We start from the raw sequence: 22,105 nt of genomic DNA on the forward strand, positions 1-22,105 counted from the left end.
TCCGGGTCATGTGGCCAGCAGGATCAAACCGCTTCTGGCGCAACGGAACACCATGATGGTAACCAGAGTGCACAGAAACACTGTTTACCTTCCCGCTACAGCAGTACCTATTTATCTACTTGTACTGGCGTGTTTTCGAACTGCTAGATTGGCAGGAGCTGGGACAGAGCAACGGGAGCTCACCCCATTGCAGGGATTCGAACCACCGACCTTCTGATCGGCAAGGCCAAGAGGCTCAGTGGTTCTGGTGGACACCCGGGCACCCATGGACACCATGTTGGCAAACCTTGCCCTAGGCAGTTGACATGAATAAATTATAATAATAATAACTTTATTATTTATACCCCACACAACTGGCTGGGTTTCCCCAGCCACTCTGGGCAGCTTACAACATATCTAAAAACATAATAAAAACATTGATCCATTAAAAACCTCCTGATACACGGTTGCCTTCAGATGTCTTCTAAAAGTTGTGTAATTTTTCTTATCTCCTTGACATCTGAAGGGAGGGCGTTCCACAAGGAGGGCACCGCTACCAAGAAGGCCCTCTACACAACTATCCAGGTCATTACAAACTAATTAATGGAAACATGCAGTTAAAAACCATCCAACTAACTGAGTAATTATAAAACCACAAATGAATCACGAGCATTAAAGAGGGAGTCCCGCAAAGGAGCAACCACGGAAGAGACCCAGCTGTTCAGCTCTCCAAAACCAAAGATGGTTGGAGCAGGACCTCATCTGCTACTCTTAAGAGTATGGGGAAGTTAATATGGAGGCTTCACCTCCTGTGTGAATTCTCTGATGCCGAATAAGATTTGTGCTCTGGCTGAAGCTCTTTCCACACGCTAAGCATTTATACGGCTTCTGCCCCGTGTGAATCCTTTGATGTTTAACAAGTCCTGATTGGTCGCAAAAGGTCTTGCTGCAGTCCGAGCATTTATACGGTCTCTCTCCCGTGTGGATTCTCTGATGTGACGTAAGATGCGTACTCTGACTGAAACTTTTCCCGCACTCCAAGCATTTATATGGCCTCTCCCCTGTGTGAATTGTCTTGTGGTTAATAAGGCCGGACTGATTACAAAACCCCTTCCCACAGTCGGAACACTTGTACGGTTTCTCCCCAGTATGTATTCTCTGATGTGATGTAAGGCTCGTACTATGGCGGAAGCTCTTTTCACACTCGGCGCATTTGTACGGTTTCTCGCCTGTGTGAATTCTCTGGTGTTGAATAAGACTAGTGCTCTGGTTGAAGCTCTTGCTGCAGTGCGAGCAACTGTATGGCCTCTCCCCTGTGTGGATTCGTTGATGTGACGTGAGGTGCGTGCTCTGACTGAAGCTCTTTCCACATTCCAAGCATTTATACGGCTTCACCCCTGAGTGGAGCACCTGATATTCCGTGACAGTTCTGTGCTGGCTGAAGCTCTTCCCAAACTTTAAGCTTTTGTTGGTTTTCTCCCCTGTCTGGATTCTCCAATGTGCACTGAGGCACTTGCTCCTCCTCTTCTCTGCTTGTTGTTCTTCTTGAACTACGATTTCATGGAAGTCTCCACCCTGGCAAGGAATGGCTTTATCTCTGCCCTTCTCCACATGGATTCCCTCTGGCCTCTTCAATCCATCTTGATTCCAGAAGTTCTCTTTCAATGCCTCCTGCTGGCCTGCTTCTGAGGTCCTGCGAGGTTCACCTTCATCTTCGCTCTCCCATACACCACCATCTGAAATGAAGAAAGAAACCTGATAAAAGTCACGAATGAATCATTCAAAACCAGGAATGACTCAATCGCAGACCTCCTTAACAACACTCATAGAACAGGAACATTCTTTCATATGTGGTGGACTTGTAAAAGGTTAAAAAAATATTGGGAAATGATACATAATGAATTGAAAAAAAATGTTTTAAAGTACTTTCTACAAAACCCCCGTGTCTTGTTAGCCCCAAAATGGAAAACGAGCGAGGTCCCAACCAAAGAAGATTGGCAACTTAAGTTGACAGAATATGCACAACTTGCAGACTTGCTAACCAAACACAGGCTGCAGTTGTTGCGTACATAAATAACCTTTCTTGACACCTGGGAATTTCAGTCTGAAAATCCCCAGAGTTCCTTGTGAAGATGGTCAAACTACTCTGGGAATTGGAAGAGAGGCCTTCTAACAACTCTCTTAGCAAACTGCAACTCCAACAATGCTTGGGGAGCAGAGTCATGAATTTAAAATGAAAGGATACTGCTTTAAATGTATAATGCAGATGGGGCCATAGGCTCTAGAGATAGAGAAGCGGAGAGTAGCTTCTGGAGGTCAGCCCAGCAGGGAATGTCAAACTATCCAAGGCACACATGGAAAACCCTCCTCTCCTTACCCAGCAGGTCCTCCTCGTCCTCTTCCTGCTTGGCTGCTGCATGCGGCTGCTTCTCCCTGGCCTCAGGTGGCGATTGGCCAGAAATGGAGGAACCTGCAGCCACCGCCACCACCTCCTCCTTCTCCTCAAAGACCACCTGCAACAAGCAGAGCATCTCTCTTGCATTAGTATACCTGAAGGAGTGTCTCCACCCCCATCGTTCAGCCCGGACACAGGTCCAGCGCCGAGGGCCTTCTGGTGGTTCCCTCCCTGCGAGAAGTGAGGTAACAGGGAACCAGGCAGAGGGCCTTCTTGGTGGTGGCACCCGCCCTGTGGAACGCCCTCCCACCGATGTCAAAGAGAAAAACAACTATCAAACTTTTAGAAGACATCTGAAGGCTTCAGGGAAACTTTTAATGTTTAATAGATTATTGTATATTAATATTTTGTTGGAAGCTGCCCCGAGTGGCTGGGAAAACCCATCCAGATGGGTGGGGTGTAAATAAATTATTATTATTATTATTATTATTGAAAGTATCAGAAACAAAGGTTTGCTTGCGTCCTCCACCCTGCCCTTAGTGACCTCATTGCCATGCAGAGGGGAGGAATCAGGACTCAGTTTCATTAAGGCATGTTTAGGTGCAAGACGGACCATGCAACAAAATGTCACCGCTCAGGAGCGCTCTTGTTCAGGATGCCAGTCAGGCCCTTTTCAGCCATGCTGTTCCATCCCGTCCCCAGGTTCCCTGCCCTACTGCCAGTCAGCATTCTGTGCCCACTGAGCACGCTCAGTCTTCTTGGGACTGGTTTTCCCCACTTCTGTACTACTGCAAAACTAGAGGTTCCTCTGCAGCCGACCTGCCCATCGTAGAATCATAGAATGTTAGAGCTGGAAGGGACACCAAGGGCCATCTAGTCCAATACAGGAATTCTGCCTGCAGCCAGCCTTGGGTGGGCTCAAACCACCAACCTTCTGTTCAATAGTCAGATACACTGAACAAACCTTATGAGGAATGGTTGAAGGAGAAGGGTATGCTTAGCCTGGAAAAGAGGAGGCTGAGAGGAGACATGAGAGCCATCTTCAAATACAGTCATACCTTCAGGTTGAGTGTTTTTAGGTTACGGAAGTACTGGAACGGGTTACTTCTGGGTTTTGACACTTGCACATGTGCAGAAGAGCTAAATCGCGTTTTGCGCATGCGCCGAAGTGCTTAAGTGCAACCCGCGGGTGCGCAGACGTGGCGCTGCGGGTTGCGAACGCTGCCTCCCACACGGATGTGTTAGAATTCCTGCTCCATGATTGTAGTCATAGGATTGTTGTCTTTCACATGACGGTATATGTTTTGACTCCAGAGAGTGGGATGTGATGGAGGCAGGATGTTTGTGTTACTGTGTTCCGTAAAGTGGGACTGTTGTCTTTTCTTCTTTTTCTCTTTGCTGTCTGATGCTAGAGAGAGAGGGAGCCATGTTGCAGTGCTCCGTGTGTGTGTTTATATGTATAAGTAGATTAGCCAAAATGCTGAGTTGTTGAGGTCTGTCACGCAATGATGCGAAGACTCTGCAGATCCCTAAGTGTGTCGTGTCAGTTGGCATCGGTCGCTGTGATGTTCGGGCTGAAGAAAACTTTGAAGCTCCTGAACGATTGATCAGGAGGGAGAGAACATGCCAGTTGGGCATGTGTCTCTGCCAAAGTCCTACTCGAGTGTAGGCTGAACTCCTGACAGGATCATGTTTGCAAGCTGAGTGTCTACTGTATCTCAAGGGCTGTCACATGGAAGAGGGAGCATGCTTGTCTTCTGCTCTGGAAGGCAGGACTCGAACCCATGGCTTCAAGCTCCAAGAAAGGAGATTTCGACTAAACATTAGGAAGAGCTTTCCGACAGCAAGAGCTGTTGGGACAGTGGAATGGTCTCCCTCAGGAGACTGTGGACTCTCCTTCCTTCGAGGTTTTTAAGCAGAGGTTGGACAGCCATCTGTCCTGAATGCTTTAGCTGAGATTCCTGCATTGCAGGGGGCTGGACTAGATGACCGTTGGGGGTCCCCTTCCAACTCTACAATTATATATGATTTCCTGATACCTTCTTTCTTCTGTGTGCATGGTAACTACATAAGGTTTTTCCTGAGTAAGGGCTGGCAGTCGGGTTGGGTTGAGTAAGGGGATTCCTTCTGTGGCCAGCTTTGTTGCTGAGTCGTAGAACCCAGCCATGCAACTCGGAATTGGACACCATGAAGCCCTAAGGGGAGCCTGGATCAGGCCAAAGGCCTGCCTAGTTGAACATCCTGTTCTCACAGTGGCCCAGTGGGAAGCCCACAAGCCGGACTAGGCCAGGCCACCGATACTGACACTAACCACAGCCAAGTGGTCCCACCTGGCTTTCCAGATTGACCCGAGTCTCCTGCTGCCTCAACAGGAAACCTTCTGCCAGGGCCACCGCCTGGGAGCAGGTCTCCGGGCCGCGATCCCTGACCCAGCTCTGGATCTCCGCTGGCAGGATGGCCAGGAACTGCTCCAGGATCAGCAGCTCCAGGATCTGTTCCTTGGAGTGCATCTCCACCTTCAGCCACCCCTGGCAGAGCTCCTGGAGGTGACTGTAGGCGCCGCTGGGCCCCTCGGCCTCCTGGTAGCAGAAGTGCCTGAAGTGTTGGCGCAGCTTCTCCCTCCTCAAGGCGTCCCCTCTCAAGATGGCTGCCTTAACTTTCCCATAATCCTCTCTGTCTCCGGCGTCCAGCCTCTCAAAGGCCCACTCGGCTTCTCCCCTGAGGGCCGGCAGGAGTCGGGCTGTCCATTCCACCTTGGGCCACCGGCAGGCTTGGGCCACTTGCTCGAAGGAGGCGAAGAAGGCCTTGGCGTCGTCCCAGGGGGTGGGCTCCTCCGGCAACTGGGGGGCTCCCCATTCTGAGTGAGGGGACTCCACTGTCCTCAAAAACTCCTGCCACTGGGCTTCCCAGCAATGGGCCAAGCCCTCTTCCGATTCCTCCTTCACACGATGTGGGGTCCCCCTTTCGAGGAACCCCTCTGCGTTCCCTGAATGCCTTGCTCTGGGGAGTTCACTCTGCGCCTCCAAATCCATCCTGGGTTTGCGGCCACCAGCATTCAAGAGGGCATGAGCGGCTTTCCCTGTTCCTTCTGGTTCCTCTCTTTCTCCCTGGGCTACAGGATATCCCTCCTCCATTTTCATCCCTGGGCAAAGGTGTGCTGTGGAAAATTCCAGAAGAAACCACAGTGAGCAAGGTGGGGGCGTCAAACTTTGGGCCTGAAAAGCACAGAGAAAGAAATTGACTGAGGTGAACGGTCAGCCTCTCGTAGGGCTGGAATAAATGAACTCTCCCTATTTTTTCTTTCTTTCTTTCTTTATTTTCTGAGAAATTTGACTTGGGTGGCTTCCAACAAAATATTTAAAACACAATCAAACGTTAAAAGCTTCCCTTATACAGGACTCTCTTTCCTATATAGCATAGCCCATGGGTAGGCAAACTAAAGCCCGGGGGCCGGATCCAGCCCAATTGCTTTCTCAATCCGGCCCACGGACGGTCCGGGAATCAGCATGTTTTTACATGAGTAGAATGTGCCCTTTTATTTAAAATGCATCTCTGGGTTATTTATGGGGCATAGGAATTCATTCATTCCCCCCCCAATATAGTCCGGCCCCCCACAAGGTCTGAGGGACAGTGGACCGGCCCCCTGCTGAAAAAGTTTGCTGACCCCTGGCGCCGTAGCCCCCCCCCAAATTTTTCTAATGAAAATAAAAAAGCGGGACATTCTGGGATGTCAAATCAGAAACTGGGATGGCTTCTCTAAATCCGGGACTGTCCCTGGAGAATAGGGACACTTGGAGGGTCTGATATAGGCAGCAGCTTACTATGGCTGAACTGGGGGGGGGGGCATTGCCCCCCATTATCCCCAATTAAACCAGCCCCACCAACCCTGTATTTGTGCAAAGCTCTTGCTGGATCTGGAAGGGGCTGAGTGGGAATAATAATAATAATAATAATAATAATAATAATAATAATAATAATTTATTATTTATACCCCGCCCAAGGTGCTACACTCAATATGCCAACAAATTTGGAAAACTCAGCAGTGGCCCAAGAATTGGAGAAGATCAGTCTACATCCCAATCCCAAAGAAGGGCAGTGCCAAAGAATGCTCCAACTACCGCACAATTGCACTCATTTCACACGCTAGCAAGGTTATGCTTAAAATTCTACAAGGCAGGCTTAAGCAGTATGTGGACTGAGAACTCCCAGAAGTGCAAGCTGCTTATTTAACTTATATGCAGAATTCATCATGTGAAAGGCTGGGCTGGATGAATCCCAAGCCGGAATTAAGATTGCCGGAATAAATATCAACAACCTCAGATATGCAGATGACACAACCTTGATGGCAGAAAGTGAGGAGGAATTAAAGAACCTTTAAATGAGGGTGAAAGAGGAGAGCGCAAAATATGGTCTGAAGCTCAACATCAAAAAACGAAGGTCATGGCCACTGGGCCCATCACCTCCTGGCAAATAGAAGGGGAAGAAATGGAGGCAGTGAGAGATTTTACTTTCTTGGGCTCCATGATCACTGCAGATGGTAACAGCAGTCACGAAATTAAAAGACACCTGCTTCTTGGAAGAAAAGCAATTACAAATCTAGACAGCATCCTAAAAAGCAGAGACATCACCTTGCCAAGAAAGGTCCCTATAGTTAAAGCTATGGTTTTCCCAGTAGTGATGTATGGAAGTGAGAGCTGGACCATAAAGAAGGCTGATCGCCAAAGAATGGATGCTTTTGAATTCTGGTGCTGGAGGAGACTCTTGAGGGTCCCATGGACTGCAAGAAGATCAAACCTCTCCATTCTGAAGGAAATCAGCCCTGAGTGCTCACTGGAAGGACAGATCCTGAAGCTGAGGCTCCAGTACTTTGGCCACCTCATGAGAAGAGAGGACTCCCTGGAAAAGACCCTGATGTTGGGAAAGATGGAGGGCGCAAGGAGAAGGGGACGACAGAGGACGAGATGGCTGGACAGTGTTCTTGAAGCTACCAGCATGAGTCTGACCAAACTGCGGGAGGCAGTGGAAGACAGGAGTGCCTGGCGTGCTCTGGTCCATGGGGTCACGAAGAGTCGCACACGACTAAACGACTAAACAACAACAACAAATACCCAGCCCATCTGGTTGGGTTTCCCCAGCCACTCTGGGCGGCTTCCAACAGAATAATCCTGTGTGTGGTGGGGGGGGGGGATCTGAAGGAGCTTCTGTCTCCCCCTCCCTCATTTTCCACCCCTCCTGCGCTTTGCCCCCCTTCCCTTCCAGATGACCCCCAATGCTCCCTTCCCAGTCCTTTGCCTGCCCCCCCCCCCAGCTCAGCTCCCTTCAGTGATTCACCTCCTTGGCTGGGCCTTTCTGCTGCTTCTGCCTCTTTCTCCAGTCTTCCTGCAGATGCAAAGCAAGGCAAGGCAAGGCAGCCCACTCCCCCTCCCCCCCCCACTACATACAGGAAAAAGGGCAATTTGCTAATCTCTTTCCATCCCTCTCTCCTGTCCTCTCTAGGAAGCAGGAGGGGGAAACTCCTTCGGCTTAACCCTTTCGGGGCATCGCTGTCTTTAAAAAAACCACAAAGCAAAACTAGGACATCTCCGATTTGGATTATTAAAAATGTCAAACGTCCCTGGTGTGAATAAAAAAACTCTGGTGCTTTTAGGGACATGAGGGAGAGTGCACCTGGTTGTTTATAGAATCATAGATTTATAGATTTGTAGAACTGGAAAGAATTGCTGTTAGCTGCTCTGAGCCCAGCTCCGGCTGGGGAGGGCGGGATATACAATTATTATTATTATTATTATTATTATTATTATTATTATTATTATTATTATTATTATTATTCCACCTAAGGGCCATCTTTCCGCAGGGCCTGCAAGACAGAGCTGTTCCACCTGGCCTTTGGTTTGGACTCAGTCTGACCCTTATGCTTCCCTCCCCTTATGGTTTTGATTTTTTAAAATGAGGCTGCATTTAAAATTGCATTTTAACCTGTATTTTAAATTGGTGTTGCTTTTCCTATTATGTTTTTACTGTAATTTTACTGGTGTTAGCTGCCCTGAGCCCGGCTCTGGCTGGGGTATAAATTTTATTATTATTATTATTATTATTATTATTATTATTATTTCCAACCCACAGCAATGCAGGAATGCTTCTTAACGTGCGAGATGCCTGTCTTTAGGAACCCACCTCATCTTTATGATTGTAAAATTCCTTAACATTGTTTTTTCGTTTTTTAAATACTTTGCTTTAGTGTTGTGAGTTGCCCTGGGGCCTGTAGGAAATTAATAAACAAGCAAACACAGAAACAAGCAAGCAAATAATATAATTATATAGTACATAAACTCGATTAAAAATTATTAAAACAGTTTTACTTGTTTTTGGTTTTTTTTATTCTTTAATATTTTTTTTTTAAATGTGTTATTTAACTTTTTAAATACTGGTATATATTATGTGTTGTTCGTTATGTTCTGCCCGCACTAGAGCAACACCTCCACTGAAAGAAAAAGAAAACTAGGATTTTTCACGGTTTGGAAAGTGACGGGGCAATGAATGTGGGGCATTGAACGGGGAAAATGGGGAAGAACCCTGCAAGCAGATCTGAGTAAAGCCAGAAGTGCTCTTTGCTGTATAACTACACTAGAAATGAATCAGAATGAAGCTCCAGTAAGGACTGGACATAACGTGCATTGAGTGAGTGTAATGGTTCTAGGGGTTGCTCGTGCATAAATCGACGCCACACCTGGCTGGGTTGCCTGAGAGAACCCTTTCTGTCCGGACAGTGGACACCCATCCGTGGCTGTCTCAATCGCTGGCAGAATCTGTCAGTGGGCGTTTCTTGAACTTCTTCAAGCAAAGAAGTTCTTTTGACGCCTAGTCTCCTCCTACTCTCCCTGCACGGAAGCCTTCTGCGCAGGGAGGGTGTGGGCAGCGGAGGACCCGTGCTCTCCCCGCTGGTCTCCGGCGAGGAGTCCTGGAGCCCCCTTGCCGATTCCCCCATCTGCCCCCCTTCTCCACTGGTGCTACGCTGATTTCCTTCCCCAGCAGATGGGCTGCCTCTCTCCCTGCTGGGACCCTCTCCGGCATCCCTCTGGAGCCTTCCCTCCACCTCTGGCTCCGATGGCAGTTCCCTGACAGTGAGGAACTGCAGAATCTTAAGAGTTGAAAGGGACCCTAAGGGTCATCCAGTCCAACCCCCTGCAATGCGGGAATCTCAGCTAAAGCATCCATAACAGGTGGACCTCCAACCTCTGCTTAAAAACCTCCAAGGAAGGAGAGCCCACCACCTCCCGAGGGAGACCGTTCTCTGTTGAACAGCTCTGACTATCAGAAAGGTCGTCCTGATGTTTAGTTGGAATCTCCTTCCTTGTAACTTAAAGCCATGGGTTCGAGTCCTGCTCTCAAGAGCAGGAGAAAACAAGCTTGCTCCATCTTCCATAGGACAACCCTTGAGATATTTGAAGACAGCTATCATTTTCACCTCAGTCTTTTCTTCTCCAGGCTAAACATACTCAACTCCCTCAAGCATTCCATAGTATACTGCATGGGTAGGCAAACTAAGGCCGGGGGCTGCATCCGGCCCAATCGCCTTCTAAATCCGGCATACGGACGGTCCAGGAATCAGCGTGTTTTTACATGAGTAGAATGTGTCCTTTTATTTAAAATGCATCTCTGGGTTATTTGTGGAGTATAGGAATTCGTTTCTTCTTCAAAATATAGTCTGAGGGACAGTGGACTGGCCCCCTGCTGAAAAAGTTTGCTGATCCCTGGTATCATGTCTGCTTTACACACAGAACGTCTTGGGTTCGAGCCCCAGTGGAACCACTAAAGTGTTTTTTTGCCTGCGTGATTGCCCTCTCCCTTTTATTTCATTGTTGTCGGTATCCGTCCGTCTCAATAGACAATGGAGTGCGCCTCCGGGGGTGAAGTCAAACCACTATGTCAGCAGCGCAGAAGTGACCTCCACAGGGCACAAGACTGGGTGGTGTGTCTGGAGGTCCTGGGCTGCTCAGACGACAAGACCTCCCCACTCTGCCTTGTTGATGTGGTCCAAAGGAAAGCAGAGCAAGATGTTTGGCACCTGTGCAGGGTTTACTCCTTAGCCATTTCTTCTCCTGAAGATAACCCACAAGGCAGCGGAGAATTAGGATCAGAGTTTTTCTTCTCCTAGATGGGCTATCTTCCCAGATGGACAAGGCCCATCTGCCCCTTTTATATTAGAATACAGTGGTACCTCGGGTTAAGAACTTAATTCGTTCTAGAGGTCCATTCTTAACCTGAAACTGTTCTTAACCTGAAGTACCACTTTAGCTAATGGGGTCTCCCGCTGCTGCGCGATTTCTGGTCTCATCCTGAAGCAAATTTCTTAATCCGAGGTGCTATTTCTGGGTTAGCGGAGTCTGTAACCTGAAGCGTCTGTAACCTGAGGTACCAGTGTAATAATTATTTTAGGCTACATCTCTCAAAAGTATTGTTTCCACCTTGTTTAATTTATCCTGCCATTTTCCTTCCACACTCATCTTGTACTTTGGCTCCATTCCTACTCTGCGGTTAAAGCACCGTAATGCCACTTTTAACAGGCATGGCTTCCCTGCAAAGAATTATGGGATCTATCGTTTGCTGAGAGGTGTGAGGAGACACCCCCCCCCGGTGCTACAATTCCCAGAGTTGTTTAACAACCAACCCTCTCTTTTTAGTGAACTCTGGGAACTGTAGCTCTGTGAGGGGAGACAGCTCTCAGAACCCACAGTTCCCATGGTTCCTTGGGGAAAGCCATGGTGATGGAAGTGGCACCAGGGCACTTTAAATGTATGGTGGGAATGTGGCCTAAGTTGCTCTTCTGAGGTTCCCTGCCCCAGATCTTGAGGCAGAGCCAGCCTGCACACCTGATAATGAAGTCGAGTTAAGGAATGCAAACCTTTCTGAAGCTGCCCTGAACATGAACGATTTGTGAAAGGGATAGAACCACAAGTTCTTTCGTCAACTCGGGATAGGGTTGCCATCCGGTGGGAGAACTGGCAAAATATGTGGGATTTCAAGGCTGATTGTCTAAAAAAAAGCTGAAGAAGTTTCCTAAATATAAAAAGGACAATAACTTTGAGTTCTAGAAATATGGCAACCCTAACTTGGATACAGTGGCGTAGCGTGGGTTGTCAGCACCCGGGGCAAGGCAAGTAATTTGCACCCTCTAACCCATGGATTTGCGTCCCCTAACCCTAACCCCCAGATGTTGCGGCTGGCCCCCCCTGCACCCCCCACGCTACACCACTGCTTGGATACAATTTTAGTTTCAAACAAACAGAAGAAACATGAGCACGGAAGCTTATTCAAAACCACCAACTTTTAATTCTTCCCCCTCCCCTCGTTAATGTAAGGTGGAATTGATAGTCAAATGGGAAAAGCAAGGTCAGTGCCTTGGAATGAGCCATTTTTGAGGAGAGAGCCTGGGTGGGAGAAATCAGGAAGGGGTCATCTTCCTTCTCAGCGATGGTCTCTGCCAGGGACGGAGGTGGCTGTAGTCTGTTTCAGGAGAGACAGAAGGAGGGGGACACTTTGATGGTCTCTCCTCATCTTCTCAGGAGACGAAGTCACCTGCCTCTTGAGACCCCCGATTTCAAGGACCACCACCTGGTCAACTGTTGAGGCGAGGGAAAGAGAAATAAATAACCGAGACAACAGGAAGGAAGAGGGTTAAGATAAAATCCGTTCTGCAAGACTTTAGCAGGTAATGTTCACAACCACACAATATGGTACCACTTTAAACAGTCATGGATTCTGGGAGCTGCAGTTTCCTTACAGGTGCTGAGAGTCGTAAGGAGAGACCCCTACTCCCCTCACAGAGCTACAATTCCCAAAGTTCCTTGGAAAAATCAACAATACTTATTGGCTTATCTCTCATGACTGTTGTCAGGATGACTAGTTAAATATCATTAAGCCTATTAGGTCGTTTTTTAAAGCTCTAAATTAGAGCTCCAAATTACTGTCCTGCCTCACATGATGTTGTCAAGCTGAGAAGCTTGGAGTAGACTAGACTAAAATAAAATAAAATAAAATGTGTTATATCTTACAGGCCTCTCAGGGTTGATGTCTGCTATGTAATATTAAGAAGAAGAAGAAGAAGAAGAAGAAGAAGAAGAGGAGGAGGAGGAGGAGGAGGAGGAGGAGTAGTAGTAGTTTGGATTTGATATCCCGCTTTATCACTACCCGAAGGAGTCTCAAAGCGGCTAACCTTCTCCTTTCCCTTCCTCCCCCCCAACAAACACTCTGTGGGGTGAGTGGGGCTGAGAGACTTCAGAGAAGTGTGACTGGCCCAGGGTCACCCAGCAGCTGCATGTGGAGGAGTGGGGAAGCGAACCCGGTTCCCCAGATTACGAGTCCACTGCTCTTAACCACTACACCACACTGGCTCTCTTAAGTACATTAAGGAATAAAAAAAGGTCCAAATTATTTGAATAACAATAATTCCTGGCCTACCCCTCAGGGTTGTTGTCAGCCTTATCAGCTAAGCAGCATTAAGTGCTAAAAACAGACTAGACAATTGCGAGTGAACGCTGTTCCGTTATTCTTACATGGGCCACTCGAGTTCCCAGCGGTGCCCCTCCTGGTTCTGGTGCTTGGCTACTGGTTCATAGGACCTCACAGAAGGCTTGTTTTTCCTCGCTTCCAGGTGATCCCCTCATCCGTTAGCAGGAGGGGCCTTGTACCTCCATGTTGTCCTCGTCATCTTCCTCGCATCTCTCCAGTTCACGCCTCCGGGCTCGGTAGGAAGCTGAAAGGGGACAGAGGGAGAAGGCCGTTTCACTGCGGACCATGACCTCTCGCTGTCACTGAGATACACGGAGCTGGGCCCTTGCCACGACCCCCATTGTGAAGAGCCAAGCGGGGAAGCATGAGAAAATGTTACCACTGGAATGGAGTGCTCTGGTTGTGGTGTTCAGCCAGCCACACCCTCCTTCAGTACTCCATTCCGCCTCTTTGCCAACGGACGCTCAACATTCTGTGCCCACTGGGCATGCTCAGTCACTATTAACGTACTGGTGGAATCGATGCTCAACATTACCCAGCAAATGGGCAAACTCAGCCTTGGCCCAGTATACCTGAAGGAGCGTCTCCACCCCCATCGTTCTGCCCGGACTCTGAGGTCTGGCTCCGAGGGCCTTCTGGCGGTTCCCTCACTGTGAGAAGTGAGGATACAGGGAACCAGGCGGAGGGCCTTCTCGGTAGTGGCGCCCGCCCTGTGGAACGCCCTCCCATCAGATGTCAAAGAGATAAACAACTACCTGACATTTAGAAGACATCTGAAGGCAGCCCTGTTCAGGGAAGTTTTTTATGTGTGACATTTTAATGTATTTTTAATCTTTTAAAAATATTTATTTTTAAATATCAAAGAAATAAACAACTCTCTGACTTTTAGAGGCCATCCGAAGGCAGCCCTCTTTAGTGAAGTTTTTTATGTTTGATGTTTTAGCGTGTTTTTAATATTTTGTTGGAAGCCGCCCAGAGTGGCTGGGGAAACCCAGCCAGATGGGCTGGGTAAAAATAATAAATTATTATTATATTATTACTCCCCTCCCCACTGGTCTCCCAGAACCAGGAGAGGGCAGAGCAGAGACAGACAAGGCAATGAAGTCTCAGACTGCTTGAGAGAGGAGGTGGGGACCTTCAGCTCTCACAACTGCCTCATTGGGGCAAGACCTACCGGGATCTGTGTTGCCGTGCTCACTGGGCCTGGCCTCTGGAGCTGAATGTTTCTTTGAAAATAATAATAATAATAATAATAATAATAATTATTATTATTATTATTATTTATTTGTACCCCCCCCATCTGGCTGGGTTTCCCCAGCCACTCTGGGCGGCTTCCAACAAAGATGAAAAATACACTAAAATGTCACATATTAAAAACTTCCCTGAACAGGGCTGCCTTCAGATGTCTTCTGAAGGTCAGGTAGTTGTTTATCGCTTTGACATCTGGTGGGAGGGCGTTCCACAGGGCATGCGCCACCACCGAGAAGACCCTCTGCCTGGTTCCCTGTAACTTGGCCTCTCGCAGTGAGGGAACCGCCAGAAGGCCCTCGGAGCTGGACCTCAGTGTCCGGGCAGAATGATGGGGGAGGAGACGCTCCTTCAGATATACTGGACCGAGGAGTTAACATCACTGACGCCTGCTGCTGGCACCCTCCCACTTACCCGGCAGGTGACGGTCCTTGAAGGGGGGGCGTCCCGCTGCGTCCCACACGGCCCGCATCCGGTTGAAATACGGGGGGATGACCGCAGGCTTCTCCCTCCCTTCCGCGGCAGGCCGCCCGGCTGCAAAAAAGTCCGTCTTCAGCTGTTTCCACTTCGATCGGAGCTGGTCGATGTTCCTGACGAAGCCCTGAGCCTGGAGCTGGTCCCGGATCCTCTCCCAGTGTTGGTGCCCCCTCTGGGAGCTGCTACTCATCAGAAGGGCCAGGGCGGGACTCGCTTTGATGCTGCTCAGCAAGGCCACAACTTCCTTCCCTTCCCACCGCTGGCCACGGATGCGGGAGGGAACCATCTTGTGGAGGACGGGGGGTTGGCCGGGTTCACCGGTGGAGCCCATGCGCTGGGCGCCACAGAAATACAGGTGCTTGTAGGGTTTCTCCCCAGCGTGGGTCCTTTGATGGACGAGGAGCTTTGCGCTGCACAGGAAGTACTTCCCGCAGACTTGGCATTTTACCGGCTTCACCCCCATCCGGGTTCTCGTTGGGAGGATGGGGTTCCGGCCGTAAGAACCGTAGGCAGTCCGTTTCCGGTTGGTGTCGATTCCTACCGGGACTGCAGCCGGGGTTTCCGTAGGGGTCAGGCAACCCAATCCATCAACTTCCTCTGCCACCAGCTTTTCCTGACGGCCGTCTGCTATTCCCTGGTGCCCTGAGGCATTTTCTTGCGCACAACACTCAGAAAAGCTCTCCTCCGTTTTCCACACCGGTGTCCCGTGCGGACATTCTGCCTCAGAGTCTTCCGCCGCGTAGTCTTCCCCGTTGCAGATGGTGACCCAACCTTTGGCTGCTGGAGAAAGGAGGAGAGAATCCTAAATACACTCAGAGCTTTGAGAGAAACGAGACTTGGAAACAGAGGGGGAACGCGCTTATTTGATAGAGGAAAAAAGCACGTTCTTTTCAAAGACCTTGGGTGCAACTTTAGGGCAGCCCCGTTTAGGGAAGTTTTTAATGTGTTATGCATTACTGTATTTTAATATTTTGTTGGAAGCCGCCCAGAGTGGCTGGGGAAGCCCAGCCAGATGGACGGGGTATAAATAATAATAATAATAATAATAATAATCATCATCATCATCATCATGCAGTACAGTCGTACCTTGGTTGCCGAACGCCTTGGAACTCGTACGTTTTGGCTCCCGAACAATCAGAAACCAGAAGTGAGTGTTCCAGTTTTCAAACGATTTTCAGAAGCCAAATGTCTGGCACGGCTTCCGATTGGCTGCAGGAGCTTCCTGCAGCTAATCAGAAGCCACGCTTTGGTTTCCGAATGTTTTGGAAGTCGAACAGATTTCCGGAATGGATTCCGTTCGACTTCCAAGGTATGACTGTATATTTAACAAGGTGATGCCTTTCATTACAGTCTAACTCTCTAGCCACTAATATGCTTACACTGATGATAATAATAATAATAATAATTTTGGTTTTGGCATCTGGGAATCAGTGGAGGAGTGGGCCTTTGGGGTTGAAGTCAAACTCTTGCAAGGTTGCAGCGCCTGCTGGGGCTGAAGAGACTGATACTACAGTCATACCTCAGGTTAAATGTGCTTCAGATTGAGCACTTTTGGGTTGCGCTCTGCGGCGACCTGGAAGTAACGGAACATGTTACTTCCGATTTTCGCCGCTCGCACATGCGCAGATGCTCAAAATGATGTTACGCGCATGCACGGAAGCGGCAAATTGCGACCTGCGCATGTTGCGTTCACTTCTGGATGCAAACGGGGCTCCGGAACGGATCCCGTTCATATCCAGAGGTACCACTGTACAACTAATAAAAACAAAATTCAACAAATAAGAGAAACGCATGCACAAAAGGCGCTTGCTTCCTCCCCCTACCCAGCAGGCCAGCTTCTCCCTCGTCATCTTCCTGCTTGGTGTCGATGCAGAGAAGCCTCTGCTTGTTCAGGGACGGACCCCGGCCTTCCTCGGAGGAACTCCCAGCCACCTCTTCAAACGTCACCTGAAAAAGCAGAGAGGAACCCGGTCAAGGCGGAACTGAGATATGCTCAGCAGAAGATTTTGGTCTGAGCAAGTCCCTCAGTTCTCATCAGCAAATTCATATACGAGATAAATCCATATAAGGTCCCATATTTTTCACTCCCTAAGACGCACCAGACCATAAGATGCAGCTAGTTTTTAGAGGAGGAAAACAAGAAAAAACATATTCTGAATGAAACAGTGAATGTATGATTTTTGTGATTCATGCTGTGGCCACAGACGTGATTTGACAGTGAGTATGGGGTAGCCCAACGCAAAAAACCTGAGGATCCATGTGGATCTGTGCTTTGTAACCACACTTTTGTGCCATTGCGGCCCCATGAAACAGTGGGTGCGTGATTTTTTTGGTACAGGCTGTAGCCATGTACATGCTATGTGATCTGATGGTGAATTTGGGGTGACCCAATGCAAAAATCCTGAGGATCCATGGGCTTTTACCTCCCCTCTCCCAGGCAGCCTCCTTTATCTCTAGTGTCCCTTATCTCCCTCCCCGATCGCTTGCCGATTAGCGGCTTTATTTCAAACCCTACTACCCTCTTTCAAAAAAATAGCATAATCTGCTTTTCATGGTGCTCATCTCGCTTTATTGGCCGAGGGAGCCGGCGTACAGCTTCTGGGTCATGTGGCCAGCATGACTAAGCCGCTTCTGGCAAATCAGAGCAGTGCATGGAAACGCCATTTACCTTCCCGCCGGAGTGGTACCTATTTATCTACTTGCACTTTGATGTGCTTTCAAACTGCTAGGTGGGCAGGAGCAGGGACCGAGCAACGGGAGCTCACCCTGTCGTGGAGATTGGAACCGCCGACCTTCTGATCGGCAAGCCCTAGGCTCTGTGGTTTAACCCTAATAAGCCCTAATAAAAAACATTATTAAAAATAAAGAAGGAAAAGGTGGCCATATGGCCTCACCTGGCTTTCTTGGCTCTGGGCCACTTCCTGCCTCAACAGGAAGTCCTCGGCCAGGGCCACCGCCTGGGAGCAGGTCTCCGGCCCACACTCCCTGACCCAGCTTTGGATGTGGGCTGGCAGGATGGTCAAGAGCTGCTCCAGGATCAGCAGCTCCAGGATCTGCTCCTTGGAGTGCCTTTCAAATTTCAGCCACTGGCAGCAGAGTTCCTGCAGCCGGACGTAGGCCCCTCTCGGCCCCTCGGCCTCCTGGTAGCAGAAGTGCCGGAAATGCTGGCGGATCTTCTCCCGGCTCATGGCGTCCCCTCGCAAGATGGCCGTCTTCACTTTCCCATAATCCTCTCTGTCTTGGGCCTGGAGCCTGCGGAAGGCCCGCTCGGCTTCCCCGCTGAGGGCCGGCAGGAGTCGGGCCACCCACTCCTCCCGGGGCCACCGGCAGGCTTGGGCCACCTGCTCAAAGGAGGCCAGGAAGCCCTTGGCGTCGTCCCATGGCGAGGACTTCTCTGGAGAGGCTGGGATGCCCCAGTCCGGATGAGGAGACTCCACCGTCTTCAGGAACTCCTGCCACTGGACTTCCCAGAGCTCAAGGGAGCTCTCGTTTGGCTCTTGCTTGATGTGATCCCCCGGCATCCGTCTCAGGAATTCTCGGATGTTCCCAGCTTGGAGGACGTGAGGGGCTTTCACCGCTCCTGCCGCCTCTCCCGATGTTGGTCCTGTGGGGGTCTGATCCCCCCTTTTCATATTTGAGAGGGTTCACGGAAGAGCGAACAAAAACCGAGTGGAAAATTCCAGAATAAATTCCGGTGATTGGCTGAGGAAAAAGAGGGGGAAAGGTCATGAGAGAGAATGAGCACAAATAAAGAACTGACAACAAACTTGGAGGGGTAGCTAATGCCGCAGAAGACAGAATCAGAATTCACAATGAGCTTAACAGATTGGAGAACTGGGCCCGAGCTAAGAAAATGAATTTCAGTAGGGACAAATGTAAGGTTGTCCACTTAGGCAGGAAGAACTAGATGCACAAATGCAGTCATACCTCATGTTACGTTTGCTTCAGGTTGCGTTCTGCGGTGACCCGGAAGTACCGGAAAGAGTTACTTCTGGGTTTTGCCACTTACGCATGTGCAGATGCGCAAAATGACACCATGTGCATGCGCAGAAGCGGCGAATCACAACACGCGCAGACGCGGGTTGCGTTCTGCTCATGTTGTGAACGGGCCTCCGGAACGGATCCCGTTCGCAACCAGAGGTACCACTGTATAGGATGAGGGGACACCTGGCTTACTAGCAGTACATGTGAAAAGGATCTAGGGGTCTTGATTGGCCAAAGCTTAACATGTGATGCAGCAGCAAAAAAAATGCCCATGTTATTCTAAGCTGCATTAACAGAAGTCTAGTGTCCAGATCAAGGGAAGTCTTAGTCTCACTCTATTCCATAGCTGTCAATTTTTCCCTTTTCTTGCGAGGAATCCTATTCGGAATAAGGGAATTTCCCTTAAAAGAAGGGAAACGTTGACAGCTATGCTCTATTCTGCCTTGGTCAGACCACACCTGGAATACTGTGTCCGGTTCTGGGCACCACAATTTACGAAGGACATTGACAAGCTGGAAGGTGTGCATAGGAGGGCAACCAAGATCATAGAATCATAGAGTTGGAAGAGACCACAAGGGCCATCGAGTCCAACCCCCTGCCAAGCAGGAAACACCATCAGAGCACTCCTGACATATGGTTGTCAAGCCTCTGCTTAAAAACCTCCAAAGAAGGAGACTCCACCACACTCCTTGGCAGCAAATTCCACTGTCGAACAGCTCTTACTGTCAGGAAGTTCTTCCCAATGTTTAGGTGGAATCTTTTTTCTTGTAGTTTGGATCCATTGCTCCGTGTCCGCTTCTCTGGAGCAGCAGCAAACAACCTTTCTCCCTCCTCTATGTGACATCCTTTTATATATTTGAACATGGCTATCATATCACCCCTTAACCTCCTCTTCTCCAGGCTAAACATGCCCAGCTCCCTTAGCTATTCCTCATAAGGCATCGTTTCCAGGCCTTTGACCATTTTGGTTGCCCTCCTCTGGACACGTTCCAGTTTGTCAGTGTCCTTCTTGAACTGTGGTGCCCAGAACTGGACACAGTACTCCAGGTGAGGTCTGACCAGAGCAGAATACAGTGGCACTATTACTTCCCTTGATCTAGATTGCTGTGCGCGTTTCTATATCAGAAGGAGGCATCTCCAGACAGGCAACTTTAGCAGGGATTTACGCTTTACACACACAGGAAAAGAGGGAACGAAATTAACGTTTGCGAAAGGTCTTCCCTCCCAAAAGCAGAGCAGAGTGCGACCCTACCGAGGTCACCAGGCAGCTTTTGCAACCGGAGAGACAGAGGAAAGTGGTGATGGGAGATCTTATTAAACATCGATCTTGCAAATCCCTCCACCCATCGCCCTATACCTTTTCCAGGCTGGATCCTGCTCTCCAATCTTGTTTTCTGCAGCAAAAGGAAATTCAAAAAGCCATCTCAGGACCATCCCAGGGAGCTGGGAGGACTCGCCTTCCTCATTGCCTCTCTAGGAAGCCAGTAGCTCTTCGCTTTTAACCCTTTGGGGTTGACTTTCCCCGCCACCAACCGGGAAAGCGAGAGGTGTAACCTGCCTGGTTTGGGCTCCAGAGGGAGAGAAGGGATTTAAACAAGGAAAGCCGGAGGCAGAGGAGGGCAGATTTTCATCCATTCCTTCTTAGCACGGCAGCGGCTCATTAACTCATTAGCTGCCACCAGCCTGGCAACCTTTGTTCCTAACGGGACACGATTGGCAGAGATTCAACCGGTGAAGCTTCCCCACTTCCTCCTGAATCGAGGCTTCCAAAGGCAGAGGAACCCTGCCAAGGGGGAAGGTGGCAACCTGCCTGCCGCGTGTGCCTTTTTCTTGTTTAATGGGATCGTCTAATTACTTATTTCAGTTACGGCTGCTTATATTTTAATGAAATTGATGTGTTGCGGATTTAGAGTATGCATGCTATGTTTTAGCAGGATAGCTTTCTTGTGTTGTTATAATTGTGGACGCTTACATGCTAAGGTTTATAGGGGGTTGCTTTATTGTATATTTAAATTATTGTGGATCTTTATTTCTGGATGATTAACTGGGATTGTTTCATTCCGTGTTTTAATTAGGGATCCTTGTGTTTTAATGTTGCATAAATGTCTATATGCTTCTGGTTTAATGATGCATAAATGTTTATAGCTGTAAAAAGCGCAGAAGCCTACTTTGGCATTATGTGGTAAACATTGATTGATTGGCATCTGCCAGTCTTGGAAAACAATGGAGAAGTACATCTTTGAGGGTGAAGTCGAACTGTTGGAAGCTTGCAGGAGAGACATGTTTTGTTGCAACCAGGGAAGGTGACGGCGTCCAGTTGTGCTGCTGCAGATGCACCATGGTGTTTCTCTTCTCTGCACTCCTCCCAGTGGTCTTTTCTCCTCTGCTCACTGCTGTGGATTTGCAGTGGAGTGCAGAGAGAAGAAAAAGTGGCAGGGGGGGAATGAGGGAGCATGTAGGGGTGAGAAACCCATTAGGCATGGGGCACACCTTTCAGTTTTCTCTGCCTCATTTCTGCAGTCTTAAATTTAGTTATCCAAATTGCCGCTTCACAGTAAAAGGAGCTCCTGAAAATTTGTCAGCATTGTAGTGCAGATTTCTCCTAAGGCACATTTTTTGCAAAGCATGTTTTCGCTAATAATCAAAACAAAAAAAATTCCTTCCAGTAGCACCTTAAAGACCAACTATGTTAGTTCTTGGTATGAGCTTTCGTGTGCATGCACACTTCTTCAGATACACTGAAACAGAAGTCACCAGACCCTTCTATATAGTGAGAAGGTGGGGAGGGGTATTACTCAGAAGGGTGGTGGGAATGGGTGATTGGCAGATAGCTGTGATGAGCCTGTTAACGACTCTTAACGACTGCAATAGGTCTTACAGGAAAAAGCAAGGGGTGAGAAGGTGAAAAATGGCTTTGTCATGTATAATGAGATAAGAATCCAATGTCTTTGTTCAGACCAGGTCTCTCCATGGTTTTAAGTTTGGTAATAATAATGACATCTTTTCCAGTAAGTCTGGATCAGCTGACCAGATAGCTAATCTTTTCTTAAGAGGACTATGTAACTTGGGATAAGGCATCTCCAGCCCCAGTACTTGCACACCCTTTGCTGTTACCTTTTGCCTCCCTTGCTCCAGTTGCTGAGTCACAATAGCCCAGCCTAGATTTCTGGACTTAAATTTGGCAATGGAGGTCTGGATGCTTTATCTGAATCACTGCAGCTCTGTGCTTATGTGGTAACCACATTAAGACTGTTAAAATGGCAGAGTATTCTTGAGTCAAGCTGGGTATCTAAGTGTAACACGCGCAGGACCGAACCCTGTGGTACCCTACTTCTCCCATTTCTCCAGGATGGCGAGGAACCATTAGTGAATACTCTTTGGTGGCCTTCCCTGTTGTGCTCTGCGGCAAACCCCCTCTATATACACAATATTAACCACCATGGGTTAGCTGATGATTTTTGTGTGAGGGTAAACTTAGATCCTTGGAGGTAAACTTAGATCCTTGGGACGTGG

The 22,105-nt window shown here is 48.8% G+C and overlaps 2 protein-coding genes across 4 annotated transcripts; both read right to left on the minus strand.

Annotated features, from left to right (window-relative positions):
* Window positions 1–316: 316 nt before the first annotated feature.
* Window positions 317–5,562, minus strand: LOC310837465 (uncharacterized protein). Of its 2 annotated transcripts, none has more exons than XM_083724093.1 (3): window positions 4,723–5,562; window positions 2,357–2,492; window positions 317–1,715 (listed from the first exon to the last, which is right to left on the minus strand). In XM_083724093.1, exons 1-3 carry the CDS (start codon window positions 5,512–5,514, stop codon window positions 751–753), a joined length of 1,893 nt encoding a protein of 630 aa, XP_083580219.1. In that variant the 5' UTR covers window positions 5,515–5,562; the 3' UTR covers window positions 317–750. The 2 variants fall into 2 exon arrangements, with proteins under 2 accessions (XP_083580219.1, XP_083580218.1); XM_083724092.1 differs by having other exon boundaries at window positions 4,705–5,562.
* Window positions 5,563–11,681: 6,119 nt separating this feature from the next.
* On the minus strand, window positions 11,682–20,841 carry LOC310837520 (uncharacterized protein). 2 transcript variants are annotated; one of them, XM_083724226.1, is made up of 6 exons: window positions 19,950–20,841; window positions 17,503–18,310; window positions 16,432–16,555; window positions 14,546–15,385; window positions 12,928–13,127; window positions 11,682–11,994 (listed from the first exon to the last, which is right to left on the minus strand). In XM_083724226.1, exons 2-5 carry the CDS (start codon window positions 18,238–18,240, stop codon window positions 13,042–13,044), a joined length of 1,788 nt encoding a protein of 595 aa, XP_083580352.1. In that variant the 5' UTR covers window positions 18,241–18,310; window positions 19,950–20,841; the 3' UTR covers window positions 11,682–11,994; window positions 12,928–13,041. The 2 variants fall into 2 exon arrangements, with proteins under 2 accessions (XP_083580352.1, XP_083580351.1); XM_083724225.1 differs by having other exon boundaries at window positions 14,546–15,388; window positions 19,950–20,839.
* Between the last annotated feature and the right edge of the window lie 1,264 nt (window positions 20,842–22,105).

The sequence above is a fragment of the Podarcis gaigeae genome (genome assembly GCF_964106915.1).
Source record: "Podarcis gaigeae genome assembly, chromosome: 2".
NCBI classification, from domain to species: Eukaryota; Metazoa; Chordata; class Lepidosauria; order Squamata; family Lacertidae; genus Podarcis; species Podarcis gaigeae.